This window comes from Nelumbo lutea, chromosome 3 (genome assembly GCF_056320005.1).
Source record: "Nelumbo lutea isolate HS-2025 chromosome 3, American lotus-T2T, whole genome shotgun sequence".
Lineage (NCBI taxonomy): Eukaryota > Viridiplantae > Streptophyta > Magnoliopsida > Proteales > Nelumbonaceae > Nelumbo > Nelumbo lutea.
The window spans coordinates 73,523,764-73,549,988 of NC_142686.1; the positions used below are offsets into that span (position 1 = coordinate 73,523,764).

General features: G+C 36.6%; 1 protein-coding gene across 3 annotated transcripts in view; it reads left to right on the plus strand.

Annotated features, from left to right (window-relative positions):
• PDR2 (phosphate deficiency response 2) overlaps positions 1–26,225 on the plus strand; it is an 84,709-nt gene that overhangs the window by 45,186 nt on the left and 13,298 nt on the right. For 2 of the 3 annotated variants that reach the window (XM_088978554.1, XM_088978555.1), the window contains exons 14-22: positions 3,568–3,647; positions 4,458–4,566; positions 5,689–5,817; positions 17,070–17,135; positions 17,524–17,544; positions 17,857–17,928; positions 23,447–23,598; positions 23,841–23,952; positions 24,039–24,155. In XM_088978554.1, coding sequence (XP_088834680.1) covers positions 3,568–3,647; positions 4,458–4,566; positions 5,689–5,817; positions 17,070–17,135; positions 17,524–17,544; positions 17,857–17,928; positions 23,447–23,598; positions 23,841–23,952; positions 24,039–24,155 — 858 coding nt within the window. The remainder of the gene's footprint in view (positions 1–3,567; positions 3,648–4,457; positions 4,567–5,688; positions 5,818–17,069; positions 17,136–17,523; positions 17,545–17,856; positions 17,929–23,446; positions 23,599–23,840; positions 23,953–24,038; positions 24,156–26,225) is intronic. The other variant, XM_088978556.1, reaches the window with a different exon arrangement.

The window sequence follows — 26,225 nt, forward strand, 5'->3', positions numbered from 1 at the left end:
TACTTTTTACAACATTTCTATTCAACATTTTTGACATTTTGGTTGTTTGTCCTAGATTTTGATGACTGTCATTTCCATGGACACCAACATTCTAAACCTTGCCAAAAAAGGTCAAATTAAGTTATATATTTAACTTCAATAAGTGTACCTTGATTTTCACCCCTATTAAGTTATATATTGGCCTCCAATAAAAGATATTAGTCCATAAAACTATATTTACATTTAATCCAAGATTAGCTTCACCAATTAAAAATGTCATCAGTAAACAACACCACCATGGGGCTTCCTCCTTAATATGTTTAGTTCATCTATCTTTGACTTGTGCAAATAAATAAGAGATAAAGGCTGAACCTTTGTGAAGACCCATTGTAAATGTATTTAATGTCTGTCTCTCATACAAGTGTTCTAACATTGATTTTTACACTCTCACACATAACCTTGATTAGGTCCACATACCTAATTGGCACTCCTTTCGTTTTGAACATCCATCATATGAAGATCTCTCTTCATTTCTCTTAAAATTTCTACAAATCATCTCATAAGACTGCTTCCATTGTTGCCCCTAGCATAAATTGAAAATTGTTCTCTGAGATTTGCTGATGTTGTAACATTTGATCAATTATTTTCTCCCAAAGTTTCACAGTATAGCTCATGAGTTTAATCCTGTAATAGTTATTAGAACATTATGTATTAAATTTGTTTTTAAATATAGGAACCATAGTGCTATTTCTCCATTCATTGAGCATCTTTTCCTTCATTATCTTAGTAAATAGTTTAGTCATCCATAATAAACCTAACTGGCTCTTACAGTTCCACACTTTATTACGTTCCTACAAATCTCAATGCCTTTTCCTTCATTTTATTTGGAACATGCTTCACTAAAGTAATTCTATTTCTACGATGGTACATGTTATTTTTAACACTGTTAGTGTTAGCACCCACTAAATGTTCTTCGTTTACTGATTTTTCAAAATAGTTTTTCCATCTTTCCTTGATTTTCCCATCTTTTACCAAGATTCTTTGATATTCCAATTTAGCGTACTTAAAATGGTTTAAATCTCTATCTTTACTATCTCTTATCTTTGCTAGTTTATAAATTCCATTTTCTTTCTCTTTAGTGCATAGTTTATCATTTCACCACAAAGTGGCTGCTCTTAGACTCGAATCCTTGTTGTCACGCTTGACAGCTTAAGATTTTAGCATTACACCAAGTAATAGTAAAATGCCCATTGCTACTTTCTTTATGTTATTAGCCATTTGGTGTCACATAGGATTAGTCTTCCCATCAAAATTCCATTTTCCTTCTTCTATTAGCTTGCCTTTAAAATATGCTAGTTTTTGTTTTAGTTATTTCCACCTAATTATTGGTTGTCTATTTTCTTCTTTATTTCTCCTCCATTTGTAATACACACTTCTACCATCACTTATCTATGTTGTTTGGTGAAGATTTCCCCTAGAATAACTTTGCAATTTGGATTTTCTTGGATTAATCCTTCTAAGTTTCCCCAATATTTTCTTCTAAACCCACTTGAGGTGTATCCACCCTAATTATGTTAATGATTTTCTCTTCATTATCTGCTGTTATGTTTTTATTCTAATATTGTCAGCAGGGGCAGTATTCCCATTTTAATTTGTTTTGTCCATATAAATAGGCATCATATTCTTTGTTTCCTTCTCATTAGTTTTTTTTAATCCCAAAAATTTACTCCCAGTGGAGGGTTGGTTTATTAATTCCAAAAAAAGAACCTATGAGGGGGTGGGGGCATAAAAACCTTACCCCTCTGAAAATCTATACAACTTAGGGTCTGGATCATAGATATACACAAGAAGTCCGGATGATAGATATACAACTTAGGGTCTGAAAATCTCTGGAAGCCACTTTTTAACTTGGTAAATAACAAATTCAGAGCAAGAAAATTTCCCATCCCATCTTCTTGACTTCTTCTATTCCGTTCTTTCCAAATTTCCTTGCAAATGATATTATGATAAGTGGGCAAGTAGCAGCCTTGAGTTAATAGAATTGGAATCAAAGATTTCTACCCCAAGGTTATACTGAAGAAAGTCTAAACCTTTCTTGCTGAAGCACCATGAATAGAAAAGGTGGTCAAGAGATTAATTGAGAGAGACTTACAGCAAGAACATTTTGACAGCAAAGGAATTCCAATTTGTTGAATTTCAGCATCAACTGCAACCTTACGTTTATAGAGCTTCCGGCAGAAGTTATTTTCAAAGGAACCTTATCGTTCCAAATCCACCGAAATACATCCATGGAGGGATTCCTTCCTCTTATAAATTCCCAAGCTGTGGTAAAAGCACCATCTGAATTCTGCAACCAAACAAACCTGTCTTGATTAGAAGTCCGAGTTCCACTAGATTGGATTTGGTTATGAGCTCTATAGATAGACAGTCGTCCACCCTACTAAGATCCCAACTGCCATCAGTGTTAAGCACATCACAAATCTGGAGAGAGATATCAACTGAATCATGGTCATCAACCACATTAAGAAGCTCTACCAGTATAGGAACTTCGAATAGGCAGCTTTGCTAGGTGGACATGGTTGTTCTGGAAATATTTGGCATTAAAAAAGGAGGCCCAAAGAGACGGTTGAGTGAAGCAGCGCCAAAGAGATTTTAATCTGAAACAATTTGAAGCTTCTAGGCTTCGAATATGGAGCCGCCTTCAATTAGGGGGTGGAAAATCTTACTCCAAATGATCCAATGATGCTTACCCTCCAGATTAGAATCTGGCCAAAGAAAATTAGCCATAATAGCTTCAATCCGTCTAATGACACCTTTGGGAACATTGGTGGCGGCAAGAAGGCGGATAGGCAAGCTTGAAAGAACATGTCTGAGAAGCACCAACTTCTTATTCTTTCATTCATTGTCATCTTTCCTTTCCTTATTCTTAATCTCTCTGCTGATCTTTCAATTTTATTAATTATGAAATATATTAGGTTAATTCCTTCATTCATAGGATAAAACATGCTACTATCATGTGAAACTGATTCAACACCCAAAAATATCACCATCTCCTAATTTAGTTGGAGCTCTGGGTTCACAAGCCCCAAGTTTCTTGTAAGATTGATGGCTATACCCTAGGAGTAAACCTAAGCTTTCTCCAAATCTCTTAATCCAATGAATCCCACCCTTGTCCTTGTTCCTTAAGTGGGATAGGCAGTAATTAGTTGACCAACATTGCAACCAGTCCAATGCTATTGATTTGGATGCTACTCTACTATCTAAAAATAAACATTTTTGTTTTATTTTCTACAGTTATGTACCTGATTTGTAAAATTGTAAAGGGCTGACCTATCAATGTGCTAAACTGATTGCCTAGAAAAACTGAAGCATAGTATTATAAGATAGTATTGTTTTGTTGCACCTCAAGGTAGATCCTGACTGAGAGTATTCTTGATTGCTTAACCCTAAGAGCCAAATTGTTTTTTTTTTTTTGTGGAAAAGAATATGGAAAATCCACTAGATATGGTTGAATATGGAAAAGAATCATGTCATGGTTTCCTAATTTAGAATTCTATAATTTTCTCAAAATCCACTGTTGAATTATAGGTTGGCGATCCTCTTGAAAAGGCTGCACTTAAAGCTATAGATTGGATTTATACTTCTGATGAGAAGTTGATGCCTAAGAGGTAAGCTGTATTATTAATTTCCTTCCTTGATCAGTAGTTCTGTAGTTGGTACATTTGAATTGTATTAGCAATTTAGCATGATGATATATGGTTATGGTGGTAAGTGCATGCACCAGTACACATTAGAAAGGTTTTGGGGCTATATTAATTGCCATTTATATTTTGTGCCTACCATATGTAGTTTCTATAGTTGGTCTATTTTCTTACTGTGTGTGTGTGTGTGTATATATATATATATATATTTCCTATATGTTAGTTGTATTTGTTCTCGTTTTCAGTTCAACAACCATGGCATGATTGGAAAGCAATGTAATTAATTCCAAATTTACCCAGTTATTTAACTTAAGAAACTCCATCTTGTATCAGAAATAAATTTAAGATTTTCCCTGCATCTATCTGTGCATAACAGTGATTGGAAATTTTGAAGGCTCTTCTGAGTCATAGAGATTTGAAATGCCATGGGTTCCTAGCTGTGACTTGGTTTGATCTTCTATATCTTGATTGCATTGTTGCAATTGAATCTTTGTCGTCCAGGTTGATGGTTTTCCTCTTCAAATTTTCATTTTTAGAAAAAAAAACCTAAGTAAAAGAACATAAAAAAAATCAAAAGAAAAAGAAAAGAAGGGGCTCTGTGAATTAGGTTTATGTGAACTACCTGGTCACTTAACTTGCTACTTTTTCTAATACTAGTGCTGCTATTTATAATGAAAATGTTATAGAAACAAGGGAAAAAGGGCATATGAGACCTCTGCCTTTGTATTCGTCAACTATTTCCCTCCATAACATTTTTTATCTGCTTTGCATTTGTAGGGGAGGTGGCCATGCTGTGCAGATTGTACATAGATATCATTTTGCATCTTACTTAAAGAGAATGGCAGTGGTTGTTCGTGTTCAGGAGGAATTTTTTGCTTTTGTGAAGGTTTGTTGGTTAATTTTAATTTCATGTGCAGGCTGTGCATTGTTAACAGAGGTATTTAGATATAAAGATGTGCCAATTACCATCTAGTATTATGACCAACGTTCAAATTAGAGGTTGAACATTGAAAAGAAGAATGCGGGGGATAAATAAATTGTTACTTCTTTACCTTTTAAAGCAAATGATCAGGGAGGGTTCAAGCCTCTCAACTCACATTTTCTTTAAAATATGTTTGAGGCATATATGAACGAAAATAAATAAATGGATTAATTGTAACAAAAAATACAAATAAAGGAAGGTTCATTGGTTCAAATCTTGCCGTTAACATTTTTAAATTTCCATTTATTTAGTGACCAGAACAGTTTTATAAAACCGGGATTGGTTCTCCAGTTATACTGGTTGGTTAACCTGTCCAACCAGCTTGTCCGGTCTGGTTTTCTAAAAACTGATTATGACTGTTAAAACAAGGAAGAACATGGACAAAAATCATTGATACTTGAAATTTATGCTGGTCTATTTGTTCATGACTTCCAAGTTTACATCAATAAAAACTAATATATTCTATTAAGCTTCTATGGTCATGCAGAGGGTTAATTGTTTCCATGGGCCATTCTTTCAAGCTTAGAATTTTTACTCCAAATTGGGCAGAAAATATGTAATCCACAAGAAATAGCTCTTGCACAATTGACCTTCACAATCTAAAGATGCATTATCCATTGTCCCATTAAGGATTTGTTAGTTTCAGATCGAACAGGGATACTTGGTAAAAATGAGCATTCTTGGCTAGAAGAACATGTGCATTTGTTGCTTAAAGATTGGGGGGAGTTGAAAATCAGCAATACATTACAGATATCTACAAAATACTCCTAACACTACACTTGTAATTGTGACATACTTAATTCAAATAAAAGTCTGAAAAATCTTATGTTGTTGACTAGTTAGAAGAAAGCCCAGTCTAATTTATATTCTTTATATGTGTTTTTACTGCATTTTAGTAGGATTTCGTTTTCTGTTGGAAATAGGAGGAATGATATAGTGGTCATTTTTAAATGGAAAATAATGTCATCAACTCTTCTTATACTGGAGCAAACTCTATTTGTTTTCAAGATGTTTCTATTGTTTCAGGGTGCACCAGAAACCATTCAGGATCGGCTGATTGATTTGCCTTTCACGTATGTCCAGACATACAAGAAATATACACGTCAAGGGTCTCGAGTTTTGGCCCTTGCATACAAGCGTCTTGCTGAAATGACGGTAAAACTCTTTTATGTTGTAAATCATGTTTCAAGCTGCTGGATATTTTCCCTTTTTCCTTTTTTCTTTGTAACGGATCACTTATTTCTTCAGAATGTATTACTGGATCAATTATTTCTTTGTGAAGCCTTTCCCTTTTCTTTTGTTATGCAAAAAGCAGTCAGAAAGTAAAACATAGAGTGATTATGTGCATTCATGTAGCTGACCCCATAGTGTTGGATGGGAATTAGATGATGATGATGATGATGATAGAGTGTTGATGATTCAGTTTAAAAGTGATATCTTTTATTGGTTATGATTGAAAGTAATAGTATTCTGAAATTAGTAATGTAATGCATGTTTATATGCAATATTCACTGTTATTTGGTTTTCTTGTAGTCAATTCAATTCATAAGAAATTGAAAATATAGTAAATTCCAACATGGATCATGTTCCAGGCCTGACTTGATGTATTGTGGCTTTGCTAGAAACCAAAAAACAGAGCAAACTCATTATTCAGATGGTCTACACAAGAAAGGAAAAACGTGGGTTTAAATCTGTTGAACAGCAAACTAACTAAGTGGGTCTTGATCTTGATTCTTGAACCACTACAGCTGTCAGTGTACAAAACTAAATAAGTTAGTTGAGGAATAAGATGATGATGATGATGATGATGATGATAGAGTGTTGATGATTCAGTTTAAAAGTGATATCTTTTATTGGTTATGATTGAAAGTAATAGTATTCTGAAATTAGTAATGTAATGCATGTTTATATGCAATATTCACTGTTATTTGGTTTTCTTGTAGTCAATTCAATTCATAAGAAATTGAAAATATAGTAAATTCCAACATGGATCATGTTCCATGTCTGACTTGATGTATTGTGGCTTTGCTAGAAACCAAAAAACAGAGCAAACTCATTATTCAGATGGTCTACACAAGAAAGGAAAAACGTGGGTTTAAATCTGTTGAACAGCAAACTAACTAAGTGGGTCTTGATCTTGATTCTTGAGCCACTACAGCTGTCAGTGTACAAAACTAAATAAGTTAGTTGAGGAATAAAAGGCTTACCTTGAGTTCGATTCATTTTCTGCTCCCTCCCTCTCTCTCTCTCTCTCTCTCTCTCGATTTCAGGAGATGACACTTTCTCGAAGTAGTGTCTGAGTTGGGCAGAAGCCCAACATTTGGTATCGGAGCTAATGCCACGCACTTGGTCAAATACCATGGAAGACAGGTTTGATCATATGGAAATTGGCCTGCACAAAGTTACCAACGATCTCCAAAACATCAAAGAATCCCTGAATGCTATATTAGCTCAGATAGGAAGAAGCACCATAGACAACAACTTGGAAGGAGATCAGGAAATCACCGGTCGAGAACACAAACAACCCATTCTTTGATTTGGAAAACTCAATTTTCCTAGATACGCAGGGGACAATCCAATTTCCTAGATTTTTAAGGCCGAGTGGTACTTTGAATTTCACGAGACCCAAGCCACCAGTGCGTCCTAGTTGCTTCATTCCACTTGGAAGGCGAGGCTGTAACCTGGTTTCAATGGTTCAAGCATCAGGTCTCGTGGGCAGACTCCACCAAAGTTCTGTGTGTGTGATTTGGTCCAACAGGGTTTGAGAATCATGACGAAGCCCTGCCCAAGCACTACAAATGGATTACTTTCCGGAAATACCAACAAGAATTTTGAAAAACTAGCAAACCAAGTACACAGTTGGCTAGAAACATTCCTGCTTGGATGCTTCCTCGGCGGCCATCAGACTTGTAGAGATGAAAAGCATGCAGCCCTCCTCTATTATGGCTACCACCAGACTTGTAGAGATATAGGAGAAGATAAATCAATTGAGGAAAATAGGATGGTTTGGTCCTCCAATAAAAAACCCTCCCAAGATTGAGCCGATATAGTCTAGGTCAATAATATCACAAATCCAAGACTTCAGCGCACTTTCCTAAGCATTGGTGCCCTTCAAGAAACTCTCTTGGACTGAAATGCAAATCATCAGGAACAAGGCTTCTCCTATAACTGCAATGAGAAATTTGGGCCTGGCCATAAATGTAAAGCTCAACAAGCCTATTTACTACAAATGGATGATGAGGGAACTATGGAGAGCCAAGTTTTGGAAACGTGTCCTGCCTTGTTGGAAATTTTACTAAATGCGCTTAGTGGAACCAACTCACCATGAATATGAAGGGATGGGAGATCCATCATATGGATGGTCGAAACGTGCAGGGTGGCTGGGCGAAATTTCAAAAATTTCTTTTTCCCATCTGGGAATCCTATTCCCTAATTTAGAAAAACTGCATTTTTCAAGGTTCGTTCTTGAAACAAACCGGACAAAATTTGAAACCAAGATTAGGGAGAGGAATACCTGATATGGAATCCATGCGAAAAGCTCCTCCCAATGTAAGTGTTCACGCCCAAAGAGGGTACCAAATCCTTCCTCCATTGAAGATGACACAACTTTGGGTGAGGTAGGATCAGCAAGTGGATTCTTCAGCAAGAATTGTGTAGGGATGTGAGCACAACTTCAAGATTGTTTCTTCCACCAAGAAACAATATCAAGATCCAATCTTGATCACTCCAAGAGGTGGAGATCGAACAGGGTAGGGCGGCAAGAACAGAGAGAGAACTGAATGCAAAAAGGTCAGTCAAACTGTGTCTTATTCCAGTTCTCCCTCCTCCTTTATATAGACCTTAAAGAGTTGATCTCCTAATCTGATTAGAGTTTCTTGATCCAAATCTTTATTTGGATCTGGACTCTTTAAGTGATAAGGCTTATCCCTTATCTTATCTGCAGATCAGGATCAACTTCTCCTAATCCATATAGAAGTCTCCTAATCCAAATCTTTATTTGGATCTGGAATCTTTAAGTGGATAAGAGTTATCCTCTTATCCTTATTTGTTGATCCATACCCAGATTCGCCCCTTATTTAATTAATCCAATTAACCCAGTTTGAAATGGGCTTTAGGCCCATTAAGCTTTCAGGCTCACTTCCTTTAATGTTGGTTAGCTTGGCTATGGCGTGGGACCCTGTCATTGATCTCCACATAAGCCACATCGGTTCAGCCTAGCCTCTGTTACAAGGCATGGCCGAATTCACTGTTGAGTACAGTGAACCCCTGAGTCCATCACTATGGTCTCTTAATGGGCCCAACATTTACACTAAATGGTCATTGGGTTCAGTCATCTTATGAAAGCCCAAGGATTGTGGGCAGGTGTGAGGTTAGCCCATCAGGTTTATTATCCCTAAATGGTCTTACACTTAGCCTCTCAGCCTTTAATGATCATACACTGCTCGACAAGAGAGGACCTCTCCCTCGGCTGTAAGGTATAGTGTTGCTCTCTCTACTCACATGGATCTCGGGAATTAAAACCTTTTTGCAAACATTTTGTGAAACCATAATATATATGTATATCTCTATATAAATATATTTTGTAAAAACAAATCTCAACAATTTGAAATCAAATGCCTACAGTTTAGGTTTCCATCAGAGAGAGTGCATTCCCCGATCATTCACTTTGTCTGACAAAGGGGTTGATCTTGTCACTATGATCACCCACTCAATTCTCGGACTGCCCTAACATACCCAGGTTTCAACCCCCTCTAAGGATCTCACTGGAATTTGGTCCAGTTTAGGGTTACAAGAAAACCCACACTACATGTACCTCAGGTCTCACCCTGGCAGTTGAGACAAGCCACCCCAACCAACTTGGCAGCACGCGGCACATCAGTGTAAGCCTTGGCAAGATAAATCTCCCAAGATCTATCCAACAGCTGTGAAGATTCTAAACTAACATGAGTCTCATAAGTGTCAAGTTTAAGGGTGTTACACAGAAACACACCAATATAACATGAATCAAATATATACTTTATTCATTTGCAATAAATGTCATAATGTACATCAAGCTGATTGGAGCTAAGGGCATACATTGTCTAACTAAACAATGAGGGTGGAAGGCACGATGCCAAGTAGAATAGTATCGGTATTGATCAATAGTGGCAATGCGCTAAACTTTATATCTGAAGACCTCTCCAAGCAGTTGAGTCTAATTATACAATAGACCCATACCTTCAGAGTTTGGGTTGCAAATGGACAAAGCATCCCTTGTTCAAGAATATGCAAGGAGGTAATCATCGAAGTCCATGGTTATTTGCTCTGAACTGACTTACATCCATTGCCATTTTCAAGGGTGACATTGTATTGGGCATTCATTGGCTTGTCCAATTAGCGCTTGTAGTGTGTTATTAGAGTAGGATGACAATGGACTTCTTGGTGGATGGTGTGGACTACCATTTACAAGGCGCCCAATCTATGGGAATTCAAACCCGAAGGCTTCAGTCCATGATCAAAAGTTTCAAACAACAAGGTCATCACCAAGGTAAAATTTTGATACGATACGCCCGATACGGGGCATATCGTATCGTATCTTTGAAAAATAGATAAGGGATATGCATGGAAATTGAGTGTCTCGTCTTTTTTTATGCGTATCGGACTATATCGGGGCGTATTGGGGGTGTATTGGGGCATGTTGGTAGTGTATCGACGAAAAAGATACGACCAAAAATTGAAAACATGGGGGGAAATAAGTTTCTTTTACATAAAATAAGCCTTCTTTCTCTCCTAAACGACTCAAACTCCAAACCTCATTCCTAGAGTGCTAGATTTGCAAGACACAAGTGCGAATCATTATTTTTTTTTAAGATTTTCCAAATTTTGAAAAAATATGGCAAAAATAGTTATGTTTTTTCAAATTTTTATAATATCTTGTGATTTTTTTTCTTGAATGTTTAAATTTATGTTGATCTACACTTCTTACATTCAAAATCACAATTTTTTGTGTTATCAGTAGATTTATGGAGATTTCATGAAGATATTTGGGGAAAATAAATTAACAAAAAATTTGAAAATGTAATTTTTTCCTCTGTCTATAAGGACTAAATATGTTTTATATCTATGGATTTATCATCATATCCGTAGAGCAATTGAAAACAATAATAATTAATTATATTTTATCATTTGACCACAAGTATTGAATATATTATAATTTTTGGAAATAAATAATTATTAATCATATTTTCACTTAGAAGTTGTGCCAATGCATGCTTTATGGTTGGATAGGAGATTTGGGTTTTTCCCATCCCATAAAACATTAAAACTTAAGAATTATAATTGATAAGTTATACTTAAGCATAGGATTTTTAATGAAATTATAATTAACTACAATATATTTCTTCATAAAACCATTAGAATCTATTAATTTAATGTATATACACCTCATTGAGGTCTTATATTTAGTGTTATTGATGTTTTTTTATGATTAATTAATGTGTTTATAGTGTTTCTAAGTGTATCTATGTGTATCTTAGTTTTTATCCGATTTGCATGCGTATCCAACAAACGGATGGTACCTGGCGCTTTTGCATTGATTATAGAGCCCTCAATAACATAACAGTGAAGGACAGGTGTCCAGTTCCCTTAATTGAGGAACTCTTGGATGAGCTAAGGTCAGCCACACAAGAAAAAAATGTTGGTTTAAATCTGTTGAACAACAAACTAACTAAGCAGGTTCTTGAATTCTTGATCTTGATTCTTAAACCACTACCACTGTCAATGTACTAGTATAAATAAGTGAGCTGAGGAATCAGAGGTTTACCTTGAGTTCGATTCATTTTCTTGAACCACTACACTCTATCGAAGTAGTGTCTGAGTTGTGTAGAAATCCAACAGGCTTGGGTTAAATCTAGATATGGAACCTAGGTTCGAGCCTGGAAATTTGTGGGTGGTGCTAGAGTATGAAAGATCGCCCTACTAGTTTTTTGTTGTAAGAGGATTGGATCAGGATATTCTATCTGGTTTTAAAAGTTGGGTTCTAATGCTGAAGATAATATGGCAGTGGTAAAGGTTGCAGAGGATCAAGTGAATGAGAATGTGTCCTTAGGGATCAAATCCCTTATTTATAGGGAAAGCAGTTCATGCAAAAGTTCATAACCCATCAACCATAGTTGTCAAGGCAACGCCTGGGCGACAAGGTGCCCTTTGAGGCTCGCTTCGCCTAATCGCCTAACAGTTTTCTACTTCCTACTATAAAAAACTTTTTTATTCATTCTTTTTTGAGATTGTAATTATAAAATAGACATTATTAAACTAAAATAATAATTTTCTGTGTTTATATACTATTTTCTTTTTATTATTTTCTTATTTATTAGGGTTTAATCTACACAAACATTGCTAAATGCTGTATTGAACCCTCAAAGACTTAAAAACCTGAACCAATAAGTAAGGAAGAAGTAAAGATTTTCTCTAATCAGCACATTTTCCTCTTCCATATGTTCTTCTACTTCTTCTTCTACTACTACTACAACTACCAATAGTTCTTATTTTCTTCTTTTCCTATAACAAAAATAAGGGTTCAGCCCCGTATATATTTTGAATTTTATTTTCCTTCTTCCTTTTCTTCTCATGAATATGTTGATTTTCTATACTTTAATATGAAATTTATACTTTTCTTATGAATAATTTTTAAAGAAATATGGTTATGGTACTTAGGGAACTACCCTAGGATCTATGCTTTTAACATAAAAAATCCATTGCTTAGGCGCCTGCCTAGGCGACTAGGCACCCCCCAGTCGCCTAGCCTTGCCTTGGTGCCTTGAAAACTATGCCATCAACATTCTAGAATATTCTAAGGCGGTTGTTATTTGTGACTATGGATCTAGGACTTCGTGTGAAAATGCATGTCCAGAGGGGACTAGGTACCAACCTACATGGTTTTCCTTGTCTTCTCTTCAATCTCACCATATGGCAGGATCCACACTTCTATCACTTTCATGTAGAAACTGCTATGATTTCATGGGTTCAATGAACATCACAAAAGAGCTCCAGTGAATCCCTTTATTGGATTTGATAGTTCACAGACTTGGAGAACATCACGGGTGTCAGAGACTGATTGCAAAGGAAGTTCAATGTTCTTTGTGATGTTGTAGCAATAGTGTATATATTCTCTTACAGGTGACTAGGTGGTGACCATCTTAATCCTTAGGTAACAGTGCACTATCCTGTTGCATAGTCTTGCTTTTTAATTTTATAACTATGATTTATATAATTGTATCATTTTTTAACATTTACAACTTCATCTTTTAAATCATTGTCTATTACTATCCTAGGTCATTTTATTCATAATCTCTCTTGTGTATCAAACTGTCTCCTGATTTTTTTCCCTATGCATTTCATCTCTTGTATGTCAACTCAGTTCGAAGCATAGAGAAACACACATTGGAGAGGATAGCCGATGCCTACCTTTTTGGTGCATTCATGAAAAACAGGGTTAGAGGCAATCTTGATTGCACTAACATTGTTTGCATAAATAGGAATTGGAGAGGATAATGGAAAGCCAAGGTCATCAAGAAGGGCCCTAAGCCATATGATGTCGTTGCAGACTGACATAGCTCTATACTTAGCCTCATCAAGGAGGGCTCTGAGCCATATAATCTCATTGTAGACTGACATAGCTTCTTACGTTTCCAAGAAATGATGGAGTCTCCAAAAAAACACACCAACTAGTAGTAGAGCATCTATTGTCTCCCCATCCTGTCCAATCAGCATTTGCATAGAACGATAGGCTACGAGATATGGATGCTGGAGAGAATAGACCATGTGACAGAGTTCCACGAACATATCTGATAATATGGAGAACTGCAGTCATATGAGGTTGCCGAGGGATGAAACAAATTTACTAGCTTCTGTGACATAGGAAATATCTGGGCGCATCATGGTAAGGTAGATAAGACTACCTACAAGCTGTTGATAAAGAATAGCATCAACTAGAATTTCCCTATCATCCTTGGAGAGCTTCAGATTCATCTCAAGAGGAGTGGGTGTCATAACAGAGAAAACCCTTATGAACAGGTGGGAGTTTTGTGCACTGTGGAGTGAGTTTTTGTGCACTCGTTAGGTGGGAGGTGCACAAAGCACACAACCAAAAACATGGACAAAGAAGTAAGGTGAGCAATGGAATAAAGTGTTTGTTCTTGTGCTCTGCCACCATAGTTGTCAAGGCGATGCCTAGGCGACAAGGCGCCATTGGAGTCTTGCCTTGCCTAATCATCAAGCAGTTTTCTATAGCGTGTTATAACAAACTTTTGTATTCTTAATTTTTTGAGGTTATAATTATAAAATAGAAAATTTTAAACTAAAATGCTCATTTTGTGTGTTTATACTAATTTCTTTTTGTTATTTTCTTATTTGTTAGGGTTTAATCAGCACAAACATTGCTAAATGCTGTCTGAACCCTCAAAGACTTCAAAACCTGAACCAATAAGTAAGAAAGAACATAAAATGTTGTCCAATCAACACATTTTCTTTTTTTTTCTTTACTAATTATGTGTTTTTATATACTAATTTCTTCTTCTTCCACCTTTTCTTTTCTTCTTTTCCTATAACAGAAATAGGGGTTCAGCCCCTATATTTTTTGAATTTTTTTTCTCTCTTTTTCTTCTCATGAATATGTTGGAATATGTTGATTTTCTACTTCAACATGAAGTTTATACTTTTCTTAGGAAAATTATGGATATTTATTAAGAAAGTGTGATTATGGAACCTAGGGAACTACCCTAGGATACATGTTTTTACTTGAAAAAAATCCATCGCCTAGGCGCCCCCCTGTTGCCTAGCCTCGCCTTGGCACCTTGAAAACTATGTCTGCCACGTCATTTTGTTGTGGAGTGCCAGGACAAGATCTTTATGACTGAATTCCATTGTCTCTCAAGAAGGCTTTAAAGTCTCCATCAAAGTATTCAGCCCCCGAGTCTGAGTCTAGGATGCCAATACTAGCATCAAATTGATTTTTGATCTCTGCCAATAAGGATTTAAAAGTGGGAAAAACATCAGATATATTTCTCATAAAATATATCCAGGTAGAGTGTGTGCAATCATCAATTAATGTAAGAAAATACATGTATCCTAATCTTGAAATTACAGGGGACGACCATACATCACTACATACCAGTTTAAAGGGAACGAATGCATGTTCAACACAGGAAGCAAAAGGAAGAACATGACTCTTACTCAAGTATTAAGAAATGCAAGCTTTATTAACATTAGCAAAAGAAGTAGTTTTAGAAGGCAGACATCCATTATGAAATAAAGGCTCTAGTTTATATGTGTAGGGATGACAAAGGCACCGCCTATGCCAAAATGCCATAAATTATTTCTGCAAACAGCTTCAGAACTAGGGGTAGTAGCAAGCAAATAAGATGTAGATGATGACATTGATGTCTTTTCAGATTCCAAAGAAAATACTGGGCCTAGTCTATGCCCCTTCACCATCTCAGTTTGCCAGTCCTGTATCCAACACCCATTAGGAGTAACCGGTACAATGTTGCCATCTTCAACCAATTGGCCAACAGAAGTCAAGTTCGTTGTAAGCTTAGGAACACACAAGGTCTTAGGAAAATGAAAATGGGAATTAGTAGAAGTTTACATCCAATAATATCCAATTTTTCTCCATTACCAGTAACAATATGTTTATTTAAGGACTAGGGTTTAAAAGACTGACCAGCATATGCCCCTATCATATGGTTAGAGGCACTGGAGTCAATGATCCATAGGTGACTAGGGGAAGAACAATAATAGGATTACTCACTAGAGAGGCCTATGGCTGAAAACATAGAGGAAATGGTTGAAGATACCAGCAGTTGCATTTTCTCTTTTGTAGGAGCCCTGGAAATCTTTATGCTTATTCTTCTTAGGGCATTCCGGAAGTTTCTTATAGGAATAACAATGCCGGTGGAACCAAGAGGCCAAGATACAACTTTGTCATTGTCAATCAATCTTCCATTGTTTCAGGCCCTTAAATCAGATTCATCAGGTTTCTCGGTTGTGCCATCAACATACCCCCAAAGACCATTCCCTTCAACAAGGAACTGAAAATGCAACTTTCAGAATGCATAGTTATTAGTTCCGTCAAACTTCACAGGCAAAATGTCTCTGTTCTACAAAGCAATTTCAGCAGATAGATTCAAGTTAATCCAAAGAAATACGAGAGAACGAGGCAGCCGCTCTACCAAACAGGTATAAACAAGAAAACAGTCAGATCAAAGGTGATGACAGGTGACATTCCTAAAAAGGCAAGTTCACAGGACTGTTGAACAAAGAAGTGAGGAGAACACCCCTCAAATCCAATATAAACAATAAAAAAAAAATATGAATGAAAAGATCTGACCTGGGTGACTTCTGGTTTAAATTTTCAAGCTGATTGATGCTGTCAATCAAGAGAACGAAGTGAAACCTTAGGGTTGAATGCAATTTTCCAGAAAAGAAGTGAAAACTTGTGCTGATCAAGAGGACCATCAGAAAGATCCTAAACTGATGTAGGTAAGTCGATCCAAAAGTTCTTCTATCTCTATTACAAACTCAAGAATCAGGTCTCAATCAAAGACAGATTTGAATGGCCTGCTCTGATACCATGTCAACTCAGTTTGAACCAGAGAGAAGCAGAATATGAAAGGGCATGTTCTATGGTCCACACGCCCAAAGAGAGATATCTTATATATGTTTTCCATATAAGGCTGAGAAAAGATCATTATACAGTGTACATATGTTACAGTATAAAAAGGTGCTCCAAAAAGCCGAAAATTGAAAGAAAATATACAAGACTGAAATATTCAGTCTCTAAATTGTAAAGATTGTATATCAATTTTTCTTCTTTTCATTGTATCTAGTAGTTTCATGCTCTTACTATTTAATGTCTTGAGGTTCCTTATTTCTCAATGCATATTCATCTCTTTGACTAATGTCTTCACCTATGCTTCTCCATAAAGGTGTAGTAGGTTTTGCTCACTTGTTGATACAACTAGGTGGTGTTGCAGTTTTATGGAGATGATCCTAGTAGGGAACCCTTGCTCATTTGTCACTTCCCAGAATTGCACAAAATGATCCAAAATTCATATTCAAATTAGATTAGCTCAAGTTTTTTATGCTTGTTTTCAGATTGAGTACAGAATGCTCATTTATCCAGGCTTGGAACTGGCTAGTGTAAGCAACCTGATGTTAGTGGAGATATGTTACCTGCCCCATTGGCATACCTAATATTAATTTTATTATTTCTGGGAGCTTTTCTGTTCTGATTTTTGTGCTTGTTAGATTAAGCTGGAAACATCATATTCAATTGTTAACCTCTCTTTTATAGTTTCATTAACTATCATGGGCCTGTATGTCTCTGTCTCTGCATTTTTTAAATCCCAATTTTCATTACTTGACAGGTTTCTGAAGCTAGAAGCTTGGATAGAGACTTAGTGGAGAGTGGCCTTACTTTTGCTGGCTTTGCGGTAATTATCCTTTTTTTTTTAGGCCTTCACAGTAATTATCTCAGATATATCACTTCCATTACTTAGAGAATATGTATATATGCCAGTGTTTTAAAAGGTGTGGGAGGCATTTGCCTGGAGGCACACCTCCAGGTGGGGTGCCCCCAAAATGCATTGAGGCATTTGCTAGAGGCACTGACACCTCTGAGGCGTATGCCTCAGGTGCAAGAGGCATACGCCTCATACGCTTTTTTCATGAGACATGCTAGAGGCATATAACTCATGCGCCTCCTGCACACCTCATGTAAAAAGATAGAAAAAACAAAGAAAAAAGAAACCCCCCAAACTCCCCAGCTCCCTTTCTGATGCAGCTCAATTTGTTTTGTTTTGTTTTTTTTGTGTGTTATAGGGGGGTCTTGTCGAAGTGGAGGCGAGCGAACAATCTTAATATAAAAGATTTTTATTGAAAATAAAGAAAAATGAGATCTTCCTTCCTCTTCTCCCTCCTCCTTCCTCCTCATCCCCCCTCCTCTTAAGTAGGCTTACGCCTCCTTTTGTTCGGGAGTCTTACACCTCTTACATTCTGAACTACACCTCTAGGCAGTGGAATTCCTTGCGTCACACCTCTGCATTTTAAAACATTGATATATGCTTTTATTCTCCTTTTAGTATAAATTCAATGTATTGAGGTTTGTTGGCTTATATGTTTTTTTGTCAATAATTGCTTATTTTTATTCTTCAGGTTTTTAATTGTCCTATTCGCAGAGATTCAGCTTCTATTTTATCTGAGCTAAAAGGATCTTCGCATGACTTGGTAAGTTACACATCTTGGAGTCTAGTTTCTCATGATTGAAATATTATCCTATTAAACTTAATGTTGTGATGAAATGCCGAGGACCACTGAATTAGAACTTGATTCTAATGTTGTCTGGATGATCAGGCCATCGTTCCATCCTTGAGATATTCAAATTGCAGTTCAGAGAAGATAAAACTGCATGTAGACATCTTCAGACAAAACCAGTCCAAGAATTTCCTACTTGTATAACAAGAAAAATAAGAAGAAGAGAGAAAGAGTGTTCAAGAGAAAGAAGTTGGAAGAAAAGAGCAAGAGAAGAGAAGAGAAAGAAACGTCCCTCTCTCACTCCCTTGGTCTCTTTATATATGTGCTGGATTTATTTAAAGAAAAAATTACATAGGTGCTCCTGGTTAGGCAGCTGACCCAATAAACATAAGAATTAATGTGTTAAGGGCCCATAAAGACAGCCCATTACAGCAGAAGTAAAAAATAAACAGCTGAACTAAAGCAAGCCCCATTTGGCCCAATCTCTCTACATCTTCAAAAGAATTGCACTGTGTTATATAACCCCAATATATAGCCATGCCACTGTTTTGTCAAATGCAAATTATCCTCTCTAGTCTCTCACACACACTTATATTAAGCACGCATTTATCTTCACCTTTCTTTGCCTCTCTTTTTGACTCTCTTCTTAGTAGAGGAGTGGTATTACTACATGTAACCAAGTCATTTCATGGTAACTGTTCACTTTTTTAGATTAAATGTTAATACAAAGTGGTTTGTATACAATGATGTCAGGTATCCCTGTTCTAGGCTGGCATCTTTCATCAAATCCTATATTTTTCTAGTTGCATTTTCTGCCCTAGCAATCCCACGCAGTAGTTGATCCTTGTTTTAGGCTGGCATCTGTCATCGATTCAGCATCATGAAGTAATTCACCATAATCCTTAGATAATTTGAGTTTCACTTCAAGAGGAGTATCCAACTGCTTATGACCAATGTGGCAAGCTAGGTGAACCAATCCATTAGCTTACTTTTGCTGGTTTACGAAATACCCTTGATGGGAACAAGTCATTTCTAGTCCTAGAAGTTAGGTTAGGGGACCAAGATCTTTCATCTTGAATGATTGACTTAAAAGAAGAGTGATTCCTTGAGCCTGCTTTAGGTTGAAGGGAGAATAGTAAGAAGGGCTCTTATGAACCCATTATTTGTAATGACAGAACAAAATCTTTCAAACCAAGCCTGAGGTGCTTGTTAAGAATCCACAAATAGATTTCTTGAGGCGACAAACCATAGTTGGATCTTTACAACATCTAGGAGGGGGTTTCATAAACACTTTTTCTTTGAGGTAACCATGAAGGAAAGCATTCTCGACATTCATTTGATTGATGTCCCATTGTTTAATTGTTGGGATATCCAAAACCAATTGGATTGTAGTCATCTTTGCAACTGGTGCAATGGTATCCTCATAATCAATTCCATACTTCTGCTTTGTATCCTTTTGCGACTAAGCTAGCCTTATATCTATCAAGGCCACCATCTAACTTTAGTTTGACAGAATATACTTATCTACTACCAATGATAGAGGCATCTAAGGGTGCATGAACAGGATCCAAAGTATCATTTTCGAGTGTGGAGCTGCCATAGACTACTAATGAGTCTTTGGAATATTTGTAGATGTCAGGACAATAGAAAATGAGCTATGGTTGGTGGAAAACCATAATGGTCAAGGGACCTAGAGATACAAGAGGACATCATGGAAGAGGATGAATAGGTGTAGAAGGAGAAGGGTCTAAAGTAGTACTTACAACATCTAGAGAAAGATGGGAGCCATGAGCTGGTGAGAAGGGGGCAGATTTTGCTTCCGTTCATACTAGCGAAGAGACTCTAAGAGGGTAGAGTTGGAGTTCATAGTACCTGTATATTCAAATGAATGTAGAATAGAAATAGAAGGAGCAGGAAGTTTAACAATGTGAGCAAAGAAAGAAAGATTCTCAAGGAAGACAACATTTATAGAAAATTTGAATCCTCCTAGTTCGATTCTCATAGCAAAGAAACCCCTTATGATCATAATTATATCCCATGAAAACACACAAAACCAATTGAGGAGTGAGCTTCGTGCATTCATGAGGCAGAAGATGAACAAAGTAAGCACAACTGAAAACCATTGTTTTAAAAGGCGTGGGAGGCATATGCCTGGAGGTGCAGGCGCTCCCAAAACGCCCTGAGGGGTATGCCAGAGGTGCTGATACCTTTGAGGTGTATGCCTAAGGTGAGGCTTGCTAGAGGCGTACGCCTCATGCGCCTCATGCACATCTTATATAAAAAGACAAAAAAAGAAAAGAAGAAAAAAAAAGGTTCTCACCATGCTCAAAAGTAAGTAGGTGCATGGGAGTCTTGCAACAAGGTTCTCACCACGCTCAATATTTGTCCATTCTTCCACCCTGCCAACCCATTTTGTTTTGGGGTCCTAAGGCATGATCTTCGCGATTGATTTCCCTACTCCCTCATGTCGGTCTGAAAGTCTCCATCGAATTTTTCCCTCCTGTGTTTGTGTGAAAAACACCAATAGTGGCATCAAACTGATTTTTAACAAGAGCCTTAAACAGTTTAAAAGTATAAAAAACTTCCGACTTCTGTCTTGAAAGATATATCCAGGTATACCGTGTGCAATCATCCACAAAGATAGCAAAGTATCAGTATCCTAACCTTGAGGGTATAGGAGACAACTAAATATCACTGTGTATCAATTTAAAAGGAATAGAAGAATGCGCTATAGTAGATGGAAAGAGTAAAATGTGACCTTTAGTCAAACCACACGAAATGCAAGATTTATTAATATGAGCAAAAGTAGATGTAGAAGAAATAAAAATTCAAGTTTCGTAACATAAGGGTAGCCAAAGTGTTTGTGTTAAAGATGCCACGACTCATTATTGTCGTAGACAAGTTCAGTACTAGTGGTAGTAGAAACTAAGCATGAAGAAGTTGGTGAATCAAACATCCATCACGAGAAAAAGGATAAAATGTTACCATCCTCTACGAACTTACCAACAGAAATTAAATTAGTAGAAAGTTTTGGGATAAGAAGCATTTTAGGAAGATGAAATTGTGAAGAAGAGGTATGCAAAGTCATGCCATTATAACCAAGAATCTCAAGTTTTTCACTATTGGCTGTAATGATATGTTTATTCAAGGATTTAGGTTTAAGATACTAACTAGAATATGCCCCCGTCGTATGATGGGAGACACCAAAGTCAATTACCCAAAGATGACTGGGAGAAGAAAAATAAAGGCTACTCACTAGGCAGGCCATTAGTAGAGAAAGCAGAAGAGATGGCTGGAGGCATCTGTTGCCACAACTTTTCATCAGTAATAACTCTAGAAGACTCACCTTTGACTGAAGGTGCATGAGGGGAAGAAATTGTACCACAATCCAAATTGTTCATGGTTGTCTAACAAGCTCTGTACTGATTTTTTCTATAGACTGAAGTGTTTGCCTTAGATGGCCGAGTGGGGCATTCAAATATTATATGCCTATGTTGCTTGCAATAGGTATAAGTGTTCTTTTGGCAATGTGAGACAACATGACCATATTCCTTGAACTCGTAACATTGTACCTTTAGAGAAGATGATCATATTCCTTCCAATACCAATTCTCCTTTTCCTCTGCATTTGTTGCCTCTAGGCCGCCAGCCTTGGATGCCATTGAAATCAGCATATTTGGGCATTGATTTTGCAGATCTATTTCTTGAAACATAGATCTCACAGTTTCAAGCATGTTTGATTTTTCTGTAGGTAGGACTGAAAATGAATATATAATCTTGAAAAATACTTGAGTATTTTTGTTATGCATGGAAAATATGTCTGATTTTACCTCAGATTTGGTTTCTTTGATTTTTTCGGTGACCAGCTATATGTTTATTCCTAATACATGTTTTGGTTGTTGCTTACAAAATCAAATGATGTTGTTCTAACCTCCCCCTGTTATGATTAGCTATCTGTCATATATTTTTGATGATTTCTTCTCTTATTTCTCATGTTAATCAATGAACGGAACCGCTTTGGCAACCAGTTTCTGGGTCAAATAGTTCAAATGTTTCAATAGTTAAAACCCAATTATATCTCATCCTATCCTTGGATTGTAATATTAGGGTAAGATGAATTTGTGTTATGAGAAGGTGGCTCTGTTGGCAGAGGTGAGGGTGACCTGCAGCGGTGACGATGAAAATGAACTACAATGGTGTCCTGTAGGGGTGATGGCAATGGTGACAATGACGGTAGTCTTGGATTTCTCTCTCACAGATCTCTGAATATGAGATCTCAGATTCTCGGATCTCTCTCTCGTATATCTGAGTCTGATATCTCTCATATCTTAGAGATTTGAGATCTCTTAGAATCAATCTCTTTTCCCTCTATTTTTGGTTATTTTATTTTTGAAAGTTTTAAATAAGTCCTATTAAACCACAAACTGTTATCCATGTCTAATGGTTCAGTGGTCAGACCGTTCGGGTCAACAGTTCGCTGATCAATTCAGTGGTGTTTGGCAAAACGAAGGTTCAGCAATAAAGCAGAATCAGTACTCTGGCCGTTTTCCGGGCTGTTTGACCATCTGGGTCAACAATGGTTTTAAAACCATGGAAATGAGAGTTTTTGTTCAGCTATCTATCATGTATATTGTGGTCTCAAAGCTAAGAATAGACAACAAAGAAGAGTTATTGAGATATTAACAGGTCTGATTGGATTTTGTATTTGTATATTTTATTATTGCTAAAACTAATGTTTCTGAATAGATATCAACGATTGGATTTTTTATTTTGATCGGCTATCTATCATATATTTTGTGGTCCCAACGCTGAGAATAGATAACAATAAGAGCTTTTATAATTTGTGTTTTGTATTTGTATATTTATGTTGTTAATAGGTCTGATCGGCCATGATTTTTTTTTTTTTCGTGACTTTTTTTTTTATTTTGTTGCATCACCATGATAAACAATACCACATGGCAAGTTTAGGCCATTACTATTCCATATCATCTCCTAAAATGTTATGTTTGTGTTGTGGGGACGGACAATTTTGTTTTCGGTGTTTCATTGTTGAGAAAATTTAGCTGGATACCTTGATTCTATTGATGCCAAAATGAGAACAAATTATCCTTTCTTATGTCCATGGAGATATACATTTTTTGGACATAGGATCATAACATTTATATGGAATTAGACTGAGGATCCAACTTACTAGAAAAAAGAGAAATTTTAGACAAAACATTGAGAACCAAAACCGCTAATAGGAGTAGAGAACAAGGGTGAGGATGTGAAGAGTGCTTCTGATTAGAGCATTTGATTGATACCAGGCGATTGTCAGTAAGATAACCTATAGTTGAATCCTTTGTGAAGAGAAGTTGGTTCTTCTTTTTTTGTTGGTTATTATTATCTTTTGCTTGTGTCTTTTCTGCTATTGCTTCCAGATATCACACTAATTAAATAAATAAATTTTTAATTTCTTAAATGTTTTAACAGACATGGATCCTTAATATCAGGTAATGATTACTGGTGACCAAGCTTTAACAGCTTGCCATGTTGCTGGTCAAGTTCATATTATTTCAAAGCCTGCATTGATTCTAATTCCAGCAAGATGTGGTGAAGGTTTCGAATGGATTTCACCAGATGAAATTGAGAGCATTAGTTATGGGTAAAGTTCTAATTGTTTTCTTTGACGAGTCTTTTTAGTAGAGTTTTTGTTTTTTTTTTTCGGTTTTGTTTATATCTATGCCTTATTTCTTCTGATTCATGCTTTACATTGTACACTACTTCTTCAACCTCAACATTCCAGCCTTTTTATTAAATTTCTTTTGTGGAGATGGACTGATAGAATTGCAAATTTGCTCTAGGATTTTTTCCACTGTATTTTACCTAAGATGATTTTGATTTCAGTCAGGAAGAAGTGAATACTTTGTCTGAGTCCTATGATCTATGTATTGGAGGAGACTGCTTTGAAATGTTACAGAAGACTTCTGCCGTTCTTATAGTCTTTCCTTATATAAAGGTTGTAGTCCATATTTTCTATTTCAAACTTGAATTTACTTGTTATTTTTTTTGTTTTAATTAAAGATAGCTCAATGATCAATTCAGGTTTTTGCGAGGGTTGCTCCCGATCAGAAGGAACTTATTATGACCACCTTTAAGACAGTGGGAAGGACAACATTGATGTGTGGAGATGGAACAAATGATGTTGGTGCTCTGAAGCAGGTCCTCTCTCTCTCTCACACACACGCACATACACACATAAACCAGGACAACCTACATCTTAGATTATGACTTGGATGTATATATGGGTTCATAGGTTTTCTCTGCTTCATCATTTTAAGGTTTTGTTATGAATATCCATCTTTTTTGTAGCAAATTATGTTTTCTTAATGACACTTGATAACTGAAAACATCCATTTATTTAAGTTGGAAAATAGACTCCCAGTTTTTAGAGGTTCTTTTGAAAACTGGAACAAATAGACTTTTAAAACTATTTTTTGGAAAATTAGTAGACAAAGTAGGTGATAAAATGCAAATATTGAAATGGACAAGAGGAAAAACTACAAAGGACAGAGTCAGAAATTGTCATTCAAAATTACCTAGAGTAGCTCCAGTAGGTGATAAAATGAAAGACTAAGATGGTTTGGTCATGTGTAGATCTATTGCACCCTTAAGAAGTGATCTGTTACATGTTGAAGGAGCTAGGAGATCTTGGAGTATACTGGAAAGAACAAGGATTGAAGAGAATGGAATGACAAAACAGGATTCTTGTAGCCCCACATGGTCGGGACAAAGCTTGGATTATGATGATGAAGAAACCGACCTAACAAGATATCATTTAAGCCTTATCCCAACTGTATGGGGTCAACTACATGAATCCTGTTCTATTTCAGAACTAACAACATGATGTAATTTTTAAAGAGTGCACGGAAGATTCTTGTGAAAGGTTCATGCAGGCAGCTTGATGGAGGAGAAAGAATCAAACTGAGGCCAGATCATCTGTCTTGGAGGAAACGATAACAAGAAGAGGACCAGTTCTCAAAATTATTGAAATCTTGAGGGCAACAGTACTGTTGAAAGGAACTTAATCCTCAGGTTCAAAGGATTTATAGTAGGAGCCTTTCATTCGGAGAGACAGACCAACTGAAGGCCTCCACTGAGGAAGAAAATAACACTTATTCTGCAACATGCTTCCCAGAAGGTAGAAGTTGTTCTTGTTGGAAGTTGATAGCAGATGGAAAAAAAAAAAAAACAGGGGAACTTAAACTAGTGAAGGAGAATTTGCAGATAAAAGATTGTGAAAATTAAAATAGTGGGGGAGGAAGATGCTTGGGCGAAACCAAAAGTTGATGATTGAAGTCGAGAAAGATGCTTGGTGGAAGCAGTCGTGGTTCTTCGAAAAGATAATCTCAAATTATCTACAATAGAGATGATAGAGGGTTTCGGTGATGTTGGAAGCATGGCATATGTCCTGCAACCGGAAGTTTTTTTTTTTATTTGTTGGAAGCTTTGTTCTACTGGTTGGGCTTCCTTTCAACCTTTGGAATGGAATCGTTTTTGAGAGATTGGTACAGAATTACAGATATTGGGGGGAGTTCTGGTTTCCTTTAATCTTCAAGATTTCCATGTTGTGAGAGTTTTGATTGCAGGAGTAAAACCTGATGATGTTCCTCGATCTTGGAACTACATTGTAGATGGTCTTTGGTTTAAGGTTTGCATTCTATTGGATGTTGAAGCGGTCTTATGGAAGTGTTGCTCCAAGGTAGAAGACGATGGAGTCTTGGAGGAAAGGGGAACACATTGAGAGAGATTGCAGAAAGGTAGATTGTTGAGGGTCGAGGTCAAGGAAGGTAAAACGTTTTCAACGAGTGAAGATGGTGAGTTTCCATTGGAAAAGAAAAACAATTTATGCCATTTAAACAGAGAGGGAGGGACAGGTTTTAAGACTTTCACAGAGTGTAAAAAAGGGTGTTTTTTCACATAAAAGGTAGGGTCCACAACAAGAAAAGTTGTAGCGGATAATTAATACAGATGAACCAGATTAAGGGAGTAAAAACCAGGGGGTTGAACCAAGGCAGGAGCTTGGTCGATTGGGGGAAGGTGGTCCACGTGATTGTATAAGTGGTTACGTGGATCGAGTGCAAACTTTGAAAAAGATTGGGAAGCCGATGAACGATGGTGTTGGTCCATCATTTTCTATTTTAATGTCTGTCTGGAAGATGAACTTGGAGAATAACATTACTGGAGTTGTTTGAATCGGTGTTCAAGAAGAGGAGGGTACTGGATCTAAGG